Source organism: Oncorhynchus gorbuscha, linkage group LG07 (genome assembly GCF_021184085.1).
Source record: "Oncorhynchus gorbuscha isolate QuinsamMale2020 ecotype Even-year linkage group LG07, OgorEven_v1.0, whole genome shotgun sequence".
In the NCBI taxonomy this organism is placed as follows: domain Eukaryota; kingdom Metazoa; phylum Chordata; class Actinopteri; order Salmoniformes; family Salmonidae; genus Oncorhynchus; species Oncorhynchus gorbuscha.
In genome coordinates this window covers 48,863,706-48,883,031 of record NC_060179.1, presented here as the reverse complement: position 1 = coordinate 48,883,031, position 19,326 = coordinate 48,863,706, and the positions used below count along the sequence as shown (strand labels likewise).

The 19,326-nt window shown below is 42.6% G+C and overlaps 1 protein-coding gene across 3 annotated transcripts in view; it reads left to right on the top strand.

The window, feature by feature from the left end:
- Window positions 1-19,326, top strand: part of LOC124039949 (ATP-citrate synthase) — a 123,855-nt gene that overhangs the window by 39,191 nt on the left and 65,338 nt on the right. For 2 of the 3 annotated variants that reach the window (XM_046356534.1, XM_046356535.1), the window contains exons 12-15: window positions 5,841-5,995; window positions 7,650-7,743; window positions 8,155-8,214; window positions 11,390-11,531. In XM_046356534.1, the coding sequence (XP_046212490.1) occupies window positions 5,841-5,995; window positions 7,650-7,743; window positions 8,155-8,214; window positions 11,390-11,531 (451 nt within the window). The remainder of the gene's footprint in view (window positions 1-5,840; window positions 5,996-7,649; window positions 7,744-8,154; window positions 8,215-11,389; window positions 11,532-19,326) is intronic. The other variant, XM_046356536.1, reaches the window with a different exon arrangement.

The following is a 19,326-nucleotide window of genomic DNA, read 5'->3' as shown; positions in this document are numbered from 1 at the left end:
TTGGCATTTAGCAGGCAACATTTTCACAAAAACCAGCAAAAACATTCAATAAATCATTCACCTTTGAAGAACTTCGGATGTTTTCAATGAGGAGACTCTCAATTAGATAGCAAATGTTCAGTTTTCCTGAAAGATTAGTTGTGCAGGAGAAATCGGTCCGTTTTATGCGTCATGTTTGGCTACCAAAAAAATAAAAAATAATTAATTCATCCAAACGCCAAACTTTCTTCCACATTAACTCCATAATATCGTCTGAAACATGGTAAACGTTGTTTAGAATCAATCCTCAAGGTGTTTTTCACATATCTCTTCATGATATATCATTCCTGGAAGTCTCCTCTCTGTCTCAATCATATGGATGAATGCGAGCAGCTTGGAGATTATGCAACAATTTCAACAAAGGACACTGGCGGACCCCTGGTAAAATGTAGTCACTTATGGCCAATCTTCCAATGATATGCCTACAAATACGTCACAATGCTGCAGACAACTTGGAGAAACGATAGAAAGGGCAGGCTAATTCGTGGCGCTTTCTCAGCCATTATAAGGAGACCATGGAAAACAGAGCCTCAAATCCTCATTTCCTGTTTGAAGCTGCATCTTGGTTTCGCCTGTAAGATCAGTTCTGGGGCACCCACAGATAATATCTTTGCAGTTTTGAAAACATCAGTGTTTTCTTTCCAACGCTGGCAATTATATGCATAGTCGAGCATCTTTTTGAGACAAAATATGCGCTTAAAACGGGCACCTTTATTTATCCAATAATGAAATAGCGCCCCCCTAGCTTCAACTGGTTAAATCTACTTGAAAATCCATAGCAAGACCTGTGTCGTGACTTACTTTTATTAATCTGATTTATTTATCGAATCAACTAACTTTGTTGTAATTATTACCCGATTTTAAATTAATCATGTAACAATGATTGAGAGCCGTTGTTCAGAGTTACCATCTTCCGAATTAAACTCTAAAGGTCTTTACATATCACATATCACTTAAATGTAAACATCCATAATCAGTCAATGTATTAATTACCTCTTATCATTCTGAACAGTCATAACCTTGGATCTGCAAAAATCCCAACCTTACTTATGATTCAGTACTACACAAATTGGTTTATTTACTAACTAAATAATATCACAAACATACACACTTAATACATGAGAACAAGGTCCCTAGCGGACTGACAGCATATGGCGGCTTGTTACACAGAAATTAACTTCTCACTAATCATATACTTTGCACATGAACCGCTGCCCGTTTGGAGTAAGAAATCATGAATGTATTTACGTGTGAATGCTGTATATGTCTGTCAGATCCATCCTTAGGAAGGATGTGGGATGGCCTTTCAGCTGCATTCTTGTAAGGCTCTGATTGTCTGAAAGGGGTCTCCACTTTCCTGTCTTCTACTGTTCACTCTGGAAGATTCTCCTTGGATAGCTAGGCAAGCCAGCTGTGTCGATGGCTCCCACTGGGTGATGAGAGTAGTGTACTACGGTGATTTGAGAATAGTACAGTAGGATGATTTGAAGAGTAGTCTGATGGTCCCACTTTGTTCATGGCTACAAAATATTGACTTATCTGAGTTTGAGTGGAATCGGCTATTGCGATGTTTGCCTTGTGCGTTGCAACATTTGTATCGGAGTCTATTGCGTCCTCACTAATGGAATTAAATTTGGCGGACCTATTGTCCAGCAATAACGCACCCTTTTTAACTGGAGTAAGTGCTTCTGTTAAATCTTAAATTAGATTTTCTAGACATTTGACTTAACAAAAATACTTTCATTCTTTTTCATAACTAATATACAACGTTAAGGATGGAGTCTTAATAGATAAAGGGGATATACAGTGGGGCAAAAAAGTATTTAGTCAGCCACCAATTGTGCAAGTTCTCCCACTTAAAAAGATGAGAGGCCTGAAATTTTCATCATAGGTACACTTAAACTATGACAGAAAAAATGAGAGGGAAAAAATCCAGAAAATCTCATTGTAGGATTTTTAATGATTTTATTTGCAAATTATGGTGGAAAATAAGTATTTGGTCAATAACAAAAGTTAATCAATACTTTGTTATATACCCTTTGTTGGCAATGAGAGGTCAAACGTTTTCTGTAAGTCTTCACAAGGTTTTCACACACTGTTGCTGGTATTTTGGCCCATTCCTCCATGCAGATCTCCTCTACAGCAGTGATGTTTTGGGGCTGTTGCTGGGCAACATGGACTTTCAACTCCCTCCAAAGATTTTCTATGGGGTTGAGATCTGGAGACTGGCTAGGCCACTCCAGGAACTTGAAATGCTTCTTACGAAGCCACTCCTTCGTTGCCCGGGCGGTGTGTTGGGGATCATTGTCATGCTGAAAGACCCAGCCACGTTTCATCTTCAATGCCCTTGCTGATAGGAGGTTTTCACTCAAAATCTCACGATACATGGCCCCATTCATTCTTTCCTTTACACGGATCAGTCGTCCTGGTCCCTTTGCAAATAAACAGCCCCAAAGCATGATGTTTCCACTGCCATGCTTCATAGTAGGTATGGTGTTCTTTGGATGCAACTCAGCATTCTTTGTCCTCCAAACACGACAAGTTAAGTTTTTACCAAAAAGTTATATTTTGGTGTCATATGGGCAGATGAAATTCTCCCAATCTTATTCTGGATCATCCAAATGCTCTCTAGCAAACTTCAGACGGGCCTGGACATGTACTGGCTTAAGCAGGGGGACACGTCTGGCACTGCGGTATTTGAGTCCCTGGCGGCGTAACGTGTTAGTGATGGTAGGCTTTGTTACTTTGGTCCCAGCTCTCTGCAGGTCATTCACTAGGTCCCCCCGGTGTGGTTCTGGGATTTTTGCTCACCGTTCTTGTGATCATTTTGACCCCACGGGGTGAGATCTTGCGTGTAGCCCCAGATCGAGGGAGATTATCAGTGGTCTTGTATGTCTTCCATTTCCTAATAATTGCTGCCACAGTTGATTTCTTCAAACCAAGCTGCTTACCTATTGCAGATTCATTCTTCCCAGCCTGGTGCAGGTCTACAATTTTGTTTCTGATGTCCTTTGACAGCTCTATGGTCTTGGCCATAGTGGAGCTTGGAGTGTGACTGTTTGAGGTTGTGGACAGGTGTCTTTTATACTGATAACAAGTTCAAACAGGTGCCATTAATACAGGTAATGAGTGGAGGACAGAGGAGCCTCTTAAAGAAGTTACAGGTCTGTGATAGCCAGAAATCTTGCTTGTTTGTAGGTGACCAAATACTTATTTTCCACCATAATTTGCAAATCAATTCATTAATAATCCTACAATGTGATTTTCTGGATTTCGTCTGGATTTTGTCTGTCATAGTTGAAGTGTACCTATGATGAAAATTATAGGCCTCATCTTTTTAAGTGGCAGGACTTGCACAATTGGTGGCTGACTAAATCCTTTTTTGCCCCACTGTACTTTTCAGTGTAGAGTTACCTGGAATGCTTTTCCAACAGTCCTGAAGGGATTCCCACATATGCTGAGCAAACGTTGGCTGCTTTTCCTTCACTCTACGGTCCAACTCATCCCAAACCATTTCATTGGGTTGAGGTCGGGGGATTGTGGAGGCCAGGTCATCTGATGCAGCTCTTCATCACGAACCTTCTTGGTCAAATAGTCCTTACACAGCCTGGAGGTGTGTTGCGTCATTGTCCTGTTGAAAAACTGATAATGGGACAAAGTGCAAACCAGATGGCATGGCGTATTTCTGCAGAATGCGGCGGTAGGAATACTGGTTAAGTGTGCTTTGAATTCTAAATAAATCAGTGTCACCAGAAAAGCACCGTCACACCACCACCTCCATGCTTCATGGTGGGAACCACACATGCAGAGATCTGTTCACCTACTCTCCGTCTCCCGAAGATCTGGCGGTTGGAACCAAAATTCTCACATTTGGACATCAGAACAAAAGACAGATTTCCACCGGTCTAATGTCCATTCCTCGTGTTTCTTGGCCCAAGCAAGTCTCTTCTTATAATTGGTGTCCTTTAGTAGTGGTTTCTTTGCAGCAATTTGATCATGAAGGCCTGATTCGCGCAGTATCCTCTGAACAGTTGATGTTGAGATTAGCCTGTTGAACTCTGAAGCATTTATTTGGCCTGCAATTTCTGAGGCTGGTAACTGATTAACTTATCCTCTTCAGCATTCCTGTGCCGATCCTCATGAGAGCCAGTTTCATCATGGCGTTCGATGGTTTTTGCGACTGCAATTGAAGAAACGTTCAAAGTTCTTAATGTTCCGTATTGACTGACCTTCATGTCTTAAATAATCGACTGTCATTTCTCTTTGCCTTTTTGAGCTGTTCTTGCCATTAATTTGGTATTTTACCAAATAGGGCTAACTTCTGTATACCCCCCACCTTGTCACAACTCAAATGATTGGCTCAAACGCATTAACTTCTTACGGGCCGTCCCACCTGGCCAACATCCAGTGAAATTGCAGAGTGCAAAATTCAAATGACAGAAATATAAATGTTTAACATTCATGAAAATACAAGTGTCATCCATCAAATTAAAGCTTAAATTCTTGTTAATCCAGCCGCTGTGTCAGATTTCAAAAAGGCTTTACTGTGAAAGCACACCATGCGATTATCTGAGGACAGACACCCCGCATACAAACACATTAAAAAACATATTTCAACCAGGCAGGTGCGCAACGAAAGTCAGAAATAGCCATATAATAAATGCCTTACCTTTGAAGATCTTCTGTTGGCACTCAAAGGTCCCAGCCACACACTCTAAATGGTCCTTTTGTTCGATAATGTTCTTCTTTATATCCCCAAAAACTCAGTTTCGCTGGTTTCCTTCCAAAATGCATCCCAAATGTTTCAAGTCGAACAATGTTTATAATCCAAACTCCGCTACCCCAATACGTAAAACCAATCACATTTAAGACGGAGAATCGTTATTGTCTTTACCGGAGATTAACAACAAAGAACGCGCTCATCTCCGCACATGTCATCACTACAGCCAAAATGGGAACCACTTAGAAAAACGAATTCAAGCTCATTTTTCCAAAAACAAGCCTGAAACTCTTTCTGACGAGTGACATCTAGTGGAAGCCCTAGGAACTGGAATCTGGGAGATTTTCGCCTCATAATAAACATGACAACTATTGGAAACAGTGGTAGGCTGAATTGTTTGTTTTTTTGGATGGTTGGTCCTCGGGGTTTTCCCTGCCATATCAGTTCTGTTATACTCAGGCATTATTTTAACTGTTTTAGCAACGTTAGTGTTTTCTATCCAATACTACCATGCATATCCTAGCTTCTGGGCCTGGGTAATAGGCAGTTTACTTTGGGCACGTTTGTCATCCAAACTTCAAAATACTGCCCCCTACTCCAGAGAGGTTAAGAAGGAAAGCAATACAAATATTAACTTTTAACAAGGCGCACCTGTTAATTGAAATGCATTCCAGGTGACTAGCTCATGGAGCTGGTTGAGAGAATGCAGAGTGTGCAAAGCTGTCAAGGCAAAGGGTGGCTACTTTGAAGAATGTATTTGTTTTAACACTTTTTTTGGTTACTACATGATTACCACATGTTATTTCATAGTGTTGATGTCTTCACTATTATTCTACAATGTAGAAAATAGTAAAAATAAATAAAAACATATGTGAAACTTGCCTAATGTTCCAGGTTTGCTGGGTGTACTAAAACATAAAGACCATCTTTGGCACTAAAGATAATTGAGTCCATTGGTAGACGATGAAAACGATTGTTTTTGGGAAATTCACACCTGGAGATTTGATCAATAGGTTTCCTTTTATTGTACAGTTCAGAATAATCAAAATATTTGTTAACCATGTCCATTTTTTTCCCATAGGTAAGACCACCGGTATCCCCATCTATGTTTTCGGCACAGAGACCCACATGACGGCCATTGTCGGCATGGCGCTGGGCCACCAGCCAATCCCCAACCAGCCTCCAGTAGCCGCCCACACAGCCAACTTCCTGCTCAACTCCAGCACCAACTCCACTGTACGTTTTGTGTTCAATATAGAGCTGACCCCAATTGGTCGACAGGTCGATTTTTTTCAGTCGATAGCTTTTCGCTCTACCAATATGTATTTTTTTGGTCAAGCAGTGGAGTGTATGCATGCATGCACGCACGTATGTATTCCAGCCAGTCAGCCAGCCAATCAAGGGTTTTTGTTTATTTTTACACTGTTCTACTTTGTGTAATAATAGTGAAGACATCAACACTATGAAATAACACACAGAATCATATAGTAACCAAAGAAGTGTTAATTAAATACATTCTTCAAAGTAGCCACCCTTTGCCTTGAAGACATCTTTGCACACTCTTAGCATTCTCACAACCAGCTTTCATGGGGTAGTCACCTGAAATCCATTTAAATTAACACGTGTGCCCTGCTAAAAGTTCATTTGTGGAATTTATTTCCTCATTTGTGTTTGAGCTAATCAGTTGTTGTGTCAAGATAGGGGTGGTATACAGAAGAGCCATATAAGTCCATATTATGGCAAGAACAGCTAAAATAAGCAAAGTGAAACGACAGTCCATTACTTTAAGACATAGTCAGTCAATCTGGAACATTTTAAGAAACTATGAAAGTTTCTTCAAGTGAAGTTGCAAAAACCATCAAGCGCTATGATAACTGGCTCTCATGAGGACTGCCACAGGTAAGGAAGACCCAGAGTTGCCTCAGCTGCAGAGGATAAGTTCATTGGCGTTCAAGTAACAGACACTTCTCAACATCAACTGTTCAGAGGATCAGGCCTTCATGGTCAAATTGCTGCAAAGAAACCACTACTAAAGGACACCAATAAGAAGGAGACTTGCTTGGGCCAAGAAACACGAGCACTGGACATTAGACCGGTGAATCTGCCCTTTGGTCCAAATTTGAGATTTTTGGTTCCAACCTCCGTGTCTTGGAGACGCAGAGTAGGTGAACGGATGATCAACGCATATGTTGTCCCCACCGTGAAGCATGGAGTAGGTGGTGTCGGGGTGCATTTCTGGTGACACTGATTTTATTTAGAATTATTTTATATCTCTCTCGGAGGACCTGAGCCCTAGGACCATGCCTCAGGACTACCTGGCATGATGACTCCTTGCTGTTTCCGGTCCACCTGGCTGTGCTGCTGCTCCAGTTTCAATTGTTCTGCCTGCTGCTATGGAACCCTGACCTGTTCACCGGACGTGCTACCTGTCCCAGACCTGCTGTTTTCAACTCTCTAGAGACAGCAGGAGCGGTAGAGATACTCTCAATGATCGGTTATGAAAAGCCAACTGACATTTACTCCTGAGGTGCTGACTTGTTGCACCCTCGACAACTACTGTGATTATTATTATTCGACCATGCTGGTCATTTATGAACATTTGAACATCTTGGCCATGTTCTGTTATCTCCACCCGGCACAGCCAGAAGAGGACTGGCCACCCCTCATGGCCTGGTTACGCTCTAGGTTTCTTCCTAGGTTTTGGCCTTTCTAGGGAGTATTTCCTAGCCACCGTGCTTCTACACCTGCATTGCTTGCTGTTTGGGGTTTTAGGCTGGGTTTCTGTACAGCACTTTGAGATATCAGCTGATGTACGAAGGGCTATATAAATGAACTGAATTTGTTTTCAGGATGCCCACATCTTACCTCTCATCACTGTCTCTTCTTTTAGACCCCAGCATCTACCAGGACAGCCTCCTTCTCTGAGCCCAGAGCAGCTAACGATGCCACGTTAGCTAAGAAGCCCAAAGCGGGCATACCAGCAGGTAACGAGTGCTCACCACTCCACCCTGACCTCCTTACCAATTTTCACTGGTTTCGACTCCCTACAGCTCATATTCATTAAGGCACATTGTAGCTAAATGTAGCAAGATGTTTTGCAACGGAAACCATTTAAATCACATAGTAGTGCATCTGGGAGTAAACAATTGACATTGCAAAATGTTTTGCTACAGTGTGCATTGTGCACTAATGAATATGATTGACCCTGTTCTCACACACACAACCCTCTGTCTTCTTTCTGTCTGCTTCTTCACCTCTGCCATCCCTCTTTTCCTTTTCTCTCCATCTACACCAACCACCCAGCACATTTTGACATTTTAAGTGTTTTGTTTTTTCCTTTTGCCCCTCATTTCGATGTGTAATCAGCCTGTCTTTTCATGCTCAAATCTTTTAAGCCGCTTCTCATTATCCGTGGCTGTGGCCTGTGAAGGAGGAATTCACAGGAGACTGCTACGGTAAGTGCAGGTGTATCCCTACACGACGAGCTCACCCATCCTGCTCCCCCACTCCTTGGGTTTGTCCCTGTCTTGCCCCACACTTCCCCAATTTAGAGGTGTGTGTGTGTGTGTGTTGCTTTCACGCCTATGTTCTGAATTGGCATTCTAGAACTCCCACAGACTAGGCCTAGGGAATGGTCTACATGGGTAAGTTCCTTGGGTTTCGTATTGTTTGTTTACTTTTTTATTTTTTTATAGATGTTTAGTTAATTGAGCTCCTATATCGGTCCCTCTTATCGGGTATCCATGCAATGAAGTGTGAAGGCTAAGGCATGCAGCCATACATGCAACCATACAACACACCCAATGCATTAGTTGATTGATGAGGTTACATAGTAAGGCTTTTATTCAAACTGTTTGGTACCTTATTTCGTAGTCGCTTATTTTGTCGTCACTGCTTTGTTGCCCAGTTGGTTACAGAAGCACAGGCTTCGTCAGGCTGGAGTGGAGGTAGGGATGAGTGATAGACACTCTGTCCTCCTCCAGGCTCTCCTCTCTTCCTCCTTCTTTCCCCTACGTCCATCCCTGTTTCTCTTTAGTGTGTGTGGGAAATGCCTTTGTTCAGCCTCCATCCAGTTAGGTGTTTCTCATGGTGACGAACTGTCCCAATTCTCCTACTCTTTTCCAGAAATGTTGACTTGCATGATTCCCGGCATGGATTTTAAAGCATTTTTTTTTTGTATTTTTTTTTTTTAACCTTTTAGTTTACTAGGCAAGTCGGTTAAGAACAAATTCTTATTTACAATGACGGCCTAGGAACAGTGGGTTAACTGCCTGTTCAGGGGCAGAACGACAGATTTGTACCTTGTCAGGCTACCCTAGATGTAAGCATTGGCTGGAGTACATTTCAACCATTGTTAAATCTGTGAAAAACACCAAAATAAAGATGCCCAGGATCCCTACTCATCTGCGTGAACGTGCTATAGGCATGCTGCAAGGGGGCATGAGGACTGCAGATGTGGCCAGGGAAATAAATGGCAATGTCCGTACTGTGAGATGCAGAAGACAGCGTTACAGGAAGCTGATCGTCCTAGCAGTGGCAGACCATGTGTTACTACAACTGCCCAAGTTACACCAGGAACGCACAATCCCTCCATCAGTGCTCGGACTGTCCGCAATCGGGTGAGAGAGGCTGGACTTAAGGCTTGTACGCCTGTTGTAAGGCAGGTCCTCACCAGAGATCACAGGCAACAACGTTGCCTATGGGCACAAATCCACCTTCACTGGACCAGACAGGACTGGCAAAAAGTGCTCTTCACTGTCTTGTCTCACCAGGGGTGATGGTCGGATTTAAGTTTATCGTCGAAGGAATGAGCGTTACACCGAGGCCTGTACTCTGGAGCGGGATCTATTTTGGAGGTGGAGGGTCCGAAATGGTCTGAGACGGTGTCACAGCATCATCGGACTTAGCTTTTTGTCATTGAAGGCAATCTACGCTGTGCGTTACAGGGAAGACATCCTCCTCATGTGGTATCCTCATGTGGTACATCTTTCCTAAAGTAACCTTTGTGAACGACTGTAATAATTTGAGGTTTCTTCTTTTAGAAAGGACTTAGTCTGGCTTGGTGTGGGTTTACAATCTGAGATGTACAGTTCTTTATAGAAGCAGGAGTAACTAGATCAATTTGGGTTCTGATTTAGTAATTGCAGTTTTAGATTTAATAGTTGCTAAATCAGCTAATTGATCATTACTGCGTAGCTTGTTGTCCAGTGCTGGGTCGATTTACCATGGAAGTAATGGTTGAGTCTTACTCAATGCATGGTACTTTCAGTAAATTAAGTTTAATTTACAGGAAAGAATTTCAATTGATTGTTTAATTTTTTGTAGATTGATTTCCTTTTCTAGTTTAGTTCATGCTGTTTCCAGGTCATGCACATTGGCCGCTGTCTTTAAACTCCACTTTAGTTGGGTGGGTATCCACTTTAAAAGTGAGCCGTGCAAAAGACTCAACCTCTGCCCTCAACTTCTCTTATGTCCTTACAAACAATCTCTCGGATAGTGGCCAACGCTTTCTGTTGTCGGGTGTTGAGAGCAGCCATGTTCTCACAAGTGAATTGTGAACGGACAGAATATGCCAGCTGCTGTAGCGAAATAGACCATTGCTATTGTTCCTTGTAATACAGTGAATGTCCCAAACATTATTGTGATGGTTAAATGTTGACAATTATTTATAAATAAGTCAGTTAATTCATAGTTTTGCTTAAAAAAAAACCACAGGGAAGCCACGTGTTTGAATGCATGCCACTGGAACCTGAACTACCAAACTGCTCTGCCCTTTGCCCTTTTCTGTGTTCACTTGGGTTGGGTTCAAGAATTGTTTTAAATGTTTATTTCCTTGGTGAGGCACATTAGAGTTGTTGCTTTGGAATAATTCATTACTAATTCTTCCATTTTCAGGTGGTGTTTCAGTAACACTTTTCAGTACAATGAAAAACCAAAACATTTGTCTGAGCCCCTTAGGAAAGAGAGCCCTTAGCTCCAAGAATGGGAAATGTATATCCTACTGACAAATATAACTAGTCAGACGCTTGACTTCATTCAATACCTTCAGATAAATAGTTTTACGTGTATGTCTTTTTTCATCAAAGTCGTGGGCAATGGGAAAGATTATTTTCAACAGTTTCCCAAAATCAAGGATTCATAATTCTTCTTTAATCGAGGAATGCACACTGATATATGTATCAAACTTGTATGTATCAAATACAAAACATTCACCATTCTATTCTTCTCACACCTGCATTGGTTTCAGTTCTCATAACATTTCTGAGCTTGCCTCAGGTTTCCATTAACGAATGTTTGAGAAGAAATACAATGTCAGATTCAGACCCCCTCTTGTTTAAAATGAATAGTTCCTTCATCGCCCTTGTCCATTTGCCTCCCCTGGTGTCTGCTTTCAGAGAAAACAGGGAACCCTCCCTCTGATACATTTCCCGTGTAACATTTGTGACGCCTCTCCTCAATATCCTCACAGAATTAACAGCCTATCATGTCTCTCTGCATGTGCTCCCCATCCCCGTTGCTTGTCTCTGTTCTTAGTGCCTTGCTGTACTCTACAATAACCCCTCCTGTGTGTGTTGTCTTCTCTTCCTCCACTCCTCTTATCCACTCCCTCCTTTTCTCATCTCCCTGCAGTCAAAGCCACCATGCTGTTTAGCAGAAACACCAAAGCCATCATGTGGGGCATGCAGACGCGGGCGGTGCAAGGCATGCTCGACTTTGACTACGTGTGCTCGCGGGACGAGCCTTCTGTGGCGGCCATCGTCTATCCCTTCACGTAGGTTCCTCAAGACTCTTGAGCCCAATTTCCATTCTCCCACAAATCTTTCCTCAAAGTGTGCACTTGTTCACTACCACTCAAGGACTTTAAAATAATTGATTGTTGTAGATGGCCATAAAAATACAGAGTACCCTATTGAAAGGCACAGAATTTATTCACAAAAAGTTAGAAATTTAGAGAGGTGGAATAAAAATTAATTTTAGAGCCAAACTAAGCTTACCAAATGATACAACACATTATCAGAAGCACAGTGCACTTTGTCTCATGTCTGTAGGTCTCACCATTGCTGAGATGTGTATATACATTTTTGTGTCCAAATTCTGGGTCAAAGTGGCCTGAAATGCACACATCGGAGTCCACCCCTGTCATTTTGGTGACATTTTTGGAACAATGGCTAAGCCTTTTCCAAAAATGGCACCAAAATGACACGGGTGGACTCTGATTTACAAACCGAAACTAAAATATCTCAAGATAGGAATGTTGTATTAATATGACATTTTCAGGGGTTATATAAAATTAGCATGTTATAATTGTGTACAGTGGGGAGAACAGGTATTTGATACACTGCCGATTTTGCAGGTTTTCCTACTTGCAAAGCATGTAGAGGTCTGTAATTTTTATCATAGGTACACTTCAACTGAGACGGAATCTAAAACAAAAATCCAGAAAATCATGTTTTTTAAGTAATTCATTTGCATTTTATTGTATCTCCCATTCCTCCTCTGGATCATCTAGATGGTCATTGGCAAACTTCAGACGGGCCTGGACATGCGCTGGCTTGAGCAGGGGGACCTTGGGTGCGCTGCAGTATTTTAATCCATGACGGCGTAGTGTGTTACTAATGGTTTTCTTTGAGACTGTGGTCCCAGCTCTCTTCAGGTCATTGACCAGGTCCTGCCGTGTAGTTCTGGGCTGATCCCTCACCTTCCTCATGATCATTGATGCCCCACGAGGTGAGATCTTGCATGGAGCCCCAGACCGAGGGCGATTGACCATCTTGAACGTCTTCGATTTTCTAATAATTGCGCCAACAGTTGTTGCCTTCTCACCAAGCTGCTTGCCTATTGTCCTGTAGCCCATCCCAGCCTTGTGCAGGTCTACAATTTTATCCCTGATGTCCTTACACAGCTCTCTGGTCTTGGCCATTGTGGAGAGGTTGGAGTCTGTTTGATTGAGTGTATGGACAGGTGTCTTTTATACACGTAACGAGTTCAAACAGGTGCAGTTAATACAGGTAATGAGTGGAGAACAGGAGGGCTTCTTAAAGAAAAACTAACAGGTCTGTGAGTCGGAATTCTTACTGGTTGGTAGGTGATCAAATACTTAAGTCATGAAATAAAATGCAAATGAATTATTTAAAAATCACACAATGTGATTTTCTGGATTTGTTTTAGATTCCGTCTCTCACAGTTGAAGTGTACCTATGATAAAAAATTACAGACCTCTACTTGCTTTGTAAGCAGGAAACACTGCCGATTTAGCAGGTTATCGAATACTTGTTGTCCCCACTGTACACACACACACACACACACACACACACACACACACACACACATATACTGCTCAAAAAAATAAAGGCAACACTTAAACAACACAATGCAACTCCAAGTCAATCACTCTTCTGTGAAATCAAACTGTCCACTTAGGAAGCAACACTGATTGACAATAAATTTCACATGCTGTTGTGCAAATGGAATAGACAACAGGTGGAAATTATAGGCAATTAGCAAGATGCCCCCAATAAAGGAGTGGTTCTGCAGGTGATGACCACAGACCACTTCTCAGTTCCTATGCTTCCTGGCTGATGCATGGAGGCGCTACCAGGAGACAGGCCAGTACATCAGGAGACGTGGAGGAGGCCGTAGGAGGGCAACAACCCAGCAGCAGGACCGCTACCTCCGCCTTTGTGCAAGGAGGAGCGCTGCCAGAGCCCTGCAAAATGACCTCCAGCAGGCCACAAATGTGCATGTGTCTGCTCAAACGGTCAGAAGCAGACTCTATGAGGGTGGTATGAGGGCCCGACGTCCACAGGTGGGGGTTGTGCTTACAGCCCAACACCGTGCAGGATGTTTGGCATTTGCCAGAGAACACCAAGATTGGCAAATTCGCCACTGGCGCCCTGTGCTCTTCACAGATAAAAGCAGGTTCACACTGAGCAGGTGACAGAGTCTGGAGATGTCGTGGAGAATGTTCTGCTGCCTGCAACATCCTCCAGCATGACCAGTTTGGCGGTGGGTCAGTCATGGTGTGGGGTGGTATTTCTTTGGGGGGCCGCACAGCCCTCCATGTGCTCGCCATTAGGTACCGAGATGAGATCCTCAGACCTCTTGTGAGGCCATATGCTGGTGCGGTTGGCCCAGGGTTCCTCCTAATGCAAGACCTCATGTGGCTGGAGTGTGTCAGCAGTTCCTGCAAGAGGAAGGCATTGATGCTATGGACTGGCCCACCCGTTCCCCAGACCTGAATCCAATTGAGCACATCTGGGACATCATGTCTCGCTCCAGCCACCACAGACTGTCCAGGAGTTGGCGGATGCTTTCGTCCAGGTCTGGGAGGAGATCCCTCAGGAGACCATCTGCCACCTCATCAGGAGCATGCCCAGGCGTTGTAGGGAGGTCATACAGGCACGTGGAGGCCACACACACTACTGAGCCTCAGTTTTAAGGACATTACATCAATGTTGGATCAGCCTGTAGTGTGGTTTTGCACTTTAATTTTGAGTGTGACTCCAAATCCAGACCTCCATAAATTTGATTTCCATTGATGTTTGTGTGATTTTGTGTCAGCACATTCAACTATGTAAAGAAAAAAAGTATTTAATAAGAATATTTAATTCATTCAGATCTAGGATGTGTTATTTTAGTGTTCCCTTTATTTTTTTGAGTAGTATATATATAGATATAGAGTGAGTAAGAGAGAGAGGGAGTAGGAGAGAGTGAGTAAGAGTAAGAGAATTATGGGCTGAACATTTCCTTAACCCATTGAAGTTACTAATTTTCCATTTTGGATGTCCTCTGTTTACTTAGGTCAATAATGTGAATCATCTATGCATTCTAGCTAGCTACTACTGTATTACCCATGTTCACTTCTGGTGAGTTTTTCCCTGCCTCGTAATTCTGGCAATCCATGAACATGTAGTACCCTAAAGATTAATAGATGATAGAGAAGCCCAAAAAGGTCAGACTACAGCAAGTATGGCCAATAAAACCAAAAAAGAGATCAATCATCTTTTATCAAGTCTATCTGATGCAACATTTACTAATGTAAAGATAAAGAAAACAGAGGGCATGTACAGTTAGTCAAAGTTAATGTACACCTAGTCCAAATTCATTTAAACTTAGTTTTTCACAATTCATGACATTTAATCCTAGTAAATATCCCCTGTTTTAGGTCAGTTAGGATCACAACTTTATTTTAAGAATGTGAAAATAATAGTAGTGATTGAATTATTTCAGCTTTTATTTCTTTCATCACATGGGGGTCAAACGGGGTCATCACCCAGTGGGTCAAACGTTTGCATACACTCAATTAGTATTTGGTAGCATTGCCTTTTAAATTGGTTAACTTGGGTCAAATGTTTTGTATAACCTTCCACAAGCTTCCCACAATAAATTGGGTGAATTTTGTCCCATTCCTCCTGACAAAGCTGGTGTAACTGAGTCAGGTTTGTAGGCCTCCTTGCTTGTACACGCTTTTTCAGTTCTGCCCACACATTTTCTATAGGATTGAGGTGAGAGCTTTGTGATGGCCACTCCAATACCTTGACTTTGTTGTCCTTAAGCCATTTTGCCACAACTTTGGAAGCATGTTTGGAGTCTTTGTCCACTTGGAAGACTCATTTACCTCCACGCTTTAATTTGATGTCTTGAAATGTTGCTTCAATTTATCCACATACTTTTCCTTTCTGATGATGACATCTATTTTGTGAGATGCACCAGTCCCTCCTGCAGCAAAGCACCCACACAACGTGATGCTGCCACTCCCGTACTTCACTGTTGGGATGGTGTTCTTCGGCTTGCAAGCATCCCCCTTTTTCTTCCAGACATAACGATGGTCATTATTGCCAAACAGTTCTATTTTTGTTTCATCAGACCAGAGGACATTTCTCCAAAAAAGTATGGTCTTTGTCCCCATGTCCAGTGGCAAACCGTAGTCTGGCTTTTTTATGGCGGTTTTGGAGCAGTGGCTTCCTTGCTGAGCGGCCTTTCAGGTTATGTCGATATAGGACTTGTTTTACTGTGGATATAGACACTTTTGTACCTGTTTCTTCCAGCATCTTCACAAGGTCCTTTGCTGCTGTTCTGCAGTGATTTGCACTTTTCGCACAAAAGTACGTTCATCTCTAGGAGACTGAATGCGTCTCCTTCCTGAGCGGTTTGTCGGCTGTGGTCCCATGGTGTTTATACTTACTTACTATTGTTTGTACAGATGAAGGTGGTACCTTAAGGCGTTTGGAAATTGCTCCCAGGGATGAACCAGACTTGTGGAGGTCTACCATTTTTTTCTGAGGTCTTGGCTGATTTCTTTTGATTTTCCCATAATGTCAAGCAAAGAGGCACGGAGTTTGAAGGTAGGCCTTGAAATACATCCACAGGTACACCTCCAATTAGGCTAATTGACATCATTTGAGCTATCAGAAGCTTCTAAATCCATGACATTTTTCTGGAATTATTCAAGCTGTTTAAATGTACAGCTTCCCTTAAAGACACAACATAACAATTAGGGCTGAGCTTGCTTAATGCAGGGTGCATCATCTAGTATGCACCTGTAATTAAAAATGTATACCGTAATTTCCGGACTAAAAGCCGCTACTTTATTCCCATGCTTTGAACCTCGCAGTTTATACAATGACGCGGCTAATTTATGGATTTTTCCCGCTTTCACAAGATTCATGCCGCCAAAAAACTGAGCACAGTCACATAATGTGACGTAAATCGAGCACGCTCGAACTACCCATCATTCTGATTACGGTAGTAATTTTGTCACCCTCATCATGGCAAAGACACGGAGAAATGCGTATAATGCAGCTTTCAAGTTGAAGGCGATCGATCTGGCTGTTGGAAAAGGAAATAGAGCTGCTGCACAGGAGCTTGGCCTTAATGAGTCGATGATAAGACGTTGGAAACAACAGCGTGAGAAACTGACTCAGTGCAAAAAGACAACAAAAGCTTTCAGAGGGAAGAAAAGCAGAAGGCCCAAAGTATTTGCAGCCACTCGACATCAGTGTAAATCGTGCATTTAAAGGTGGCGCTCCTTGTTCAGTGGGAGGCTCGGATGACAAGTGGGGAGAAATCCTTCACTAAAACGGGCCGCAGGCGAAGAGCATCTTATGGTCAAGTCTGCCAGTGGGTCCTGACAGCGTGGAGCATTGTCAAAAAATCTACTATCATCACCGGTTTTCGAAAGGCTGGACTGCTGCGTGTTGAAGGGGCAGCATGAGCTCAGCGGGGTATTTGCCTCCGGGTTGAAAGTGACGAGCGCGCCAATGAAAACGATCCAACATCGGATGAAGCAATTCTGAGGCTATTCAACTCCGACACCGAAGGAGATGACTTCTGTGGTTTCAGTGCACAGGAGGAGGAAGATAGTGACCAATGACTTTCTTGGTAGGCTACTGTTTTAATTTTTGTTACAAGCCGTGTTTCGTTTAAAGGCTGTGTAAAGTTAATTTGTTTCAATGTACCGGTAGGCACCTGCGGCTTATAGACATGTGCGGCTTATTTATGTACAAAATACATATATTTTTTTATAATTCAGTGGGTGCGGTTTATATTCAGGTGCACTTAATAGTCCAGCAATTACGGTACACACAGTATACACTGAGTGTACAAAACATGAAGGACCCCTTCCTAATATTGAGTTGCACCCACCCCTTTTGCCCTCAGAAAAGCCTAAATTTGTCAGGGCATGGACTCTACAAGGTGTCAAGTTTTCCACTGGGACGCTGGCCCATGTAGACTCCAACGCGTCCCACAGTTGTGACAAGCCGGCTGGATTTCCTTTGGGTGCTGGACCATTCTTAAAACACACAGGAAACTGTTGAGCGTAAACAACCCAGCAGTGTTGTAGTTCTTGACATAAAGCAGTGCGCCTGGCACCTACTACCATACCCTGTTAAAAGCACTTATATTGTCTTGCCCATTCACCCTCTCATTGGAACATATACACAATCCATTTCTCAAGGCTTAACAATCCTTTAACCGGTTTGCTCCCTTTCATCTTTCAATGCCAAGAGTCTATGTAGCCATTTGATTAGCTGTTCAGGATTCTTATGGCTTGGGGGTAGAAGCTGTTGAGAAGCCATATGGACCTAGAATTGGTGCTCTGGTACCACTTGCTGTGTGGTGGCAGAGAGACATCAAGGAACTTAATGCTTTCAACCTGCTCCACTACAGTCCCACCGATGAGAATGGGGACGTGCTCGCTCTCCTTTCCCTGTAGTCCACAATCATCTCCTTTGTCTTGATCATGTTGAGAGAGAGGTTGTTGTCCTGGCACTACACGGCCAGGTCTCTGACCTCCTCCCTATAGGCTGTCTCATCGTTGTCGGTGATCAGGCCTATCAAATCAACATTTATTGGTCACATACACGTGTTCAGCAGATGTTATTGTGGGTGTAGCGAAATGCTTGTCCCACTGTTGACATCAGCAAACTTAATGATGTTGCGAGTCATGCCTGCTCAGTACAGGAGGGTACTGAGCATGCACCCCTGAGGGGCTCTCATGTTGAGGATCAGTGGCGGATGTGGTGTTACCTACCTTTAACACCTGGGGGGTGGCCTGTCAAGACGTTCAGGATCCAGTTGCAGAGGGAGGTGTTTTGTCCCACGGTCCTTAGCTTAGTGATGAGCTTTGAGGGCACTGTTGTTGTCAATGAAGGTGTTCCTTTTGTCCAGGTATCCTGCAAATACATTGTATAACCCTCCAGCTGTATATTATTCATGTCGTCGTTCAGCCACGACTCTGTGAAACATAAGATAATACAGTTAATGTCTCGTTGGTAGGATATATGTGCTTGTAGTTTGTCTATTTTATTGTCTAATGATTGTACGTTGGCTAATAGGACGGATGGTAAAGGCAAATTACCCACACACCGACGGATCCTTACAAGGCACCCTGACCGTCGTCCTCTCTCTGTCTCTTTCTCCTGCGACTGACGGGGATAAGTGCCTTATCAGATGTCTGGAGTAAATCTCTTGTCCAACTCATTAAATAAGAAAAACATATGTATTGGATCCTTAAAAAATACAACTTTTACATAAACTGCAAGGTTATCTATAAAATGGGCTGATGGTGAAGTAGACATAAGCTCTCCACAATGAATTTCAATAGGAAACTTGTAAAAATAGACAAGATCCTGCAATCATGGAGAGCTAAATACCTGTCTACCCAAATATGTCTGTTTACTCGCTTACATATGGCGCTGCCTACTCCTGATTCGTTTTTCAAATCATATATCTGGGACGCTAAAACAGACAAAATAAAATGTGCCTATCTATATAATGAATATGAATTGGGTGGGTTGAGATTATTAAATATAAAATCACTAAACCTCTAGAAGCTTCACTCATTCAAAAGTTGTATTTGAACCCTAAATGGTTCTCAAGTAGATTACTAAGAAAAGCTCATCCATTGTTTAAAAATTGCCTTTGTGCAGATTGCCATGTCTCATTTTCGATGAATTGAAAATGATACTTTGAAAAAAACTCTATCAAACAAGCTTCAATTTTGTTACCCTGAAAAGATAAAACAAATATTATGGCTCAACTCAAATGTGCTTGATTTGATAAAA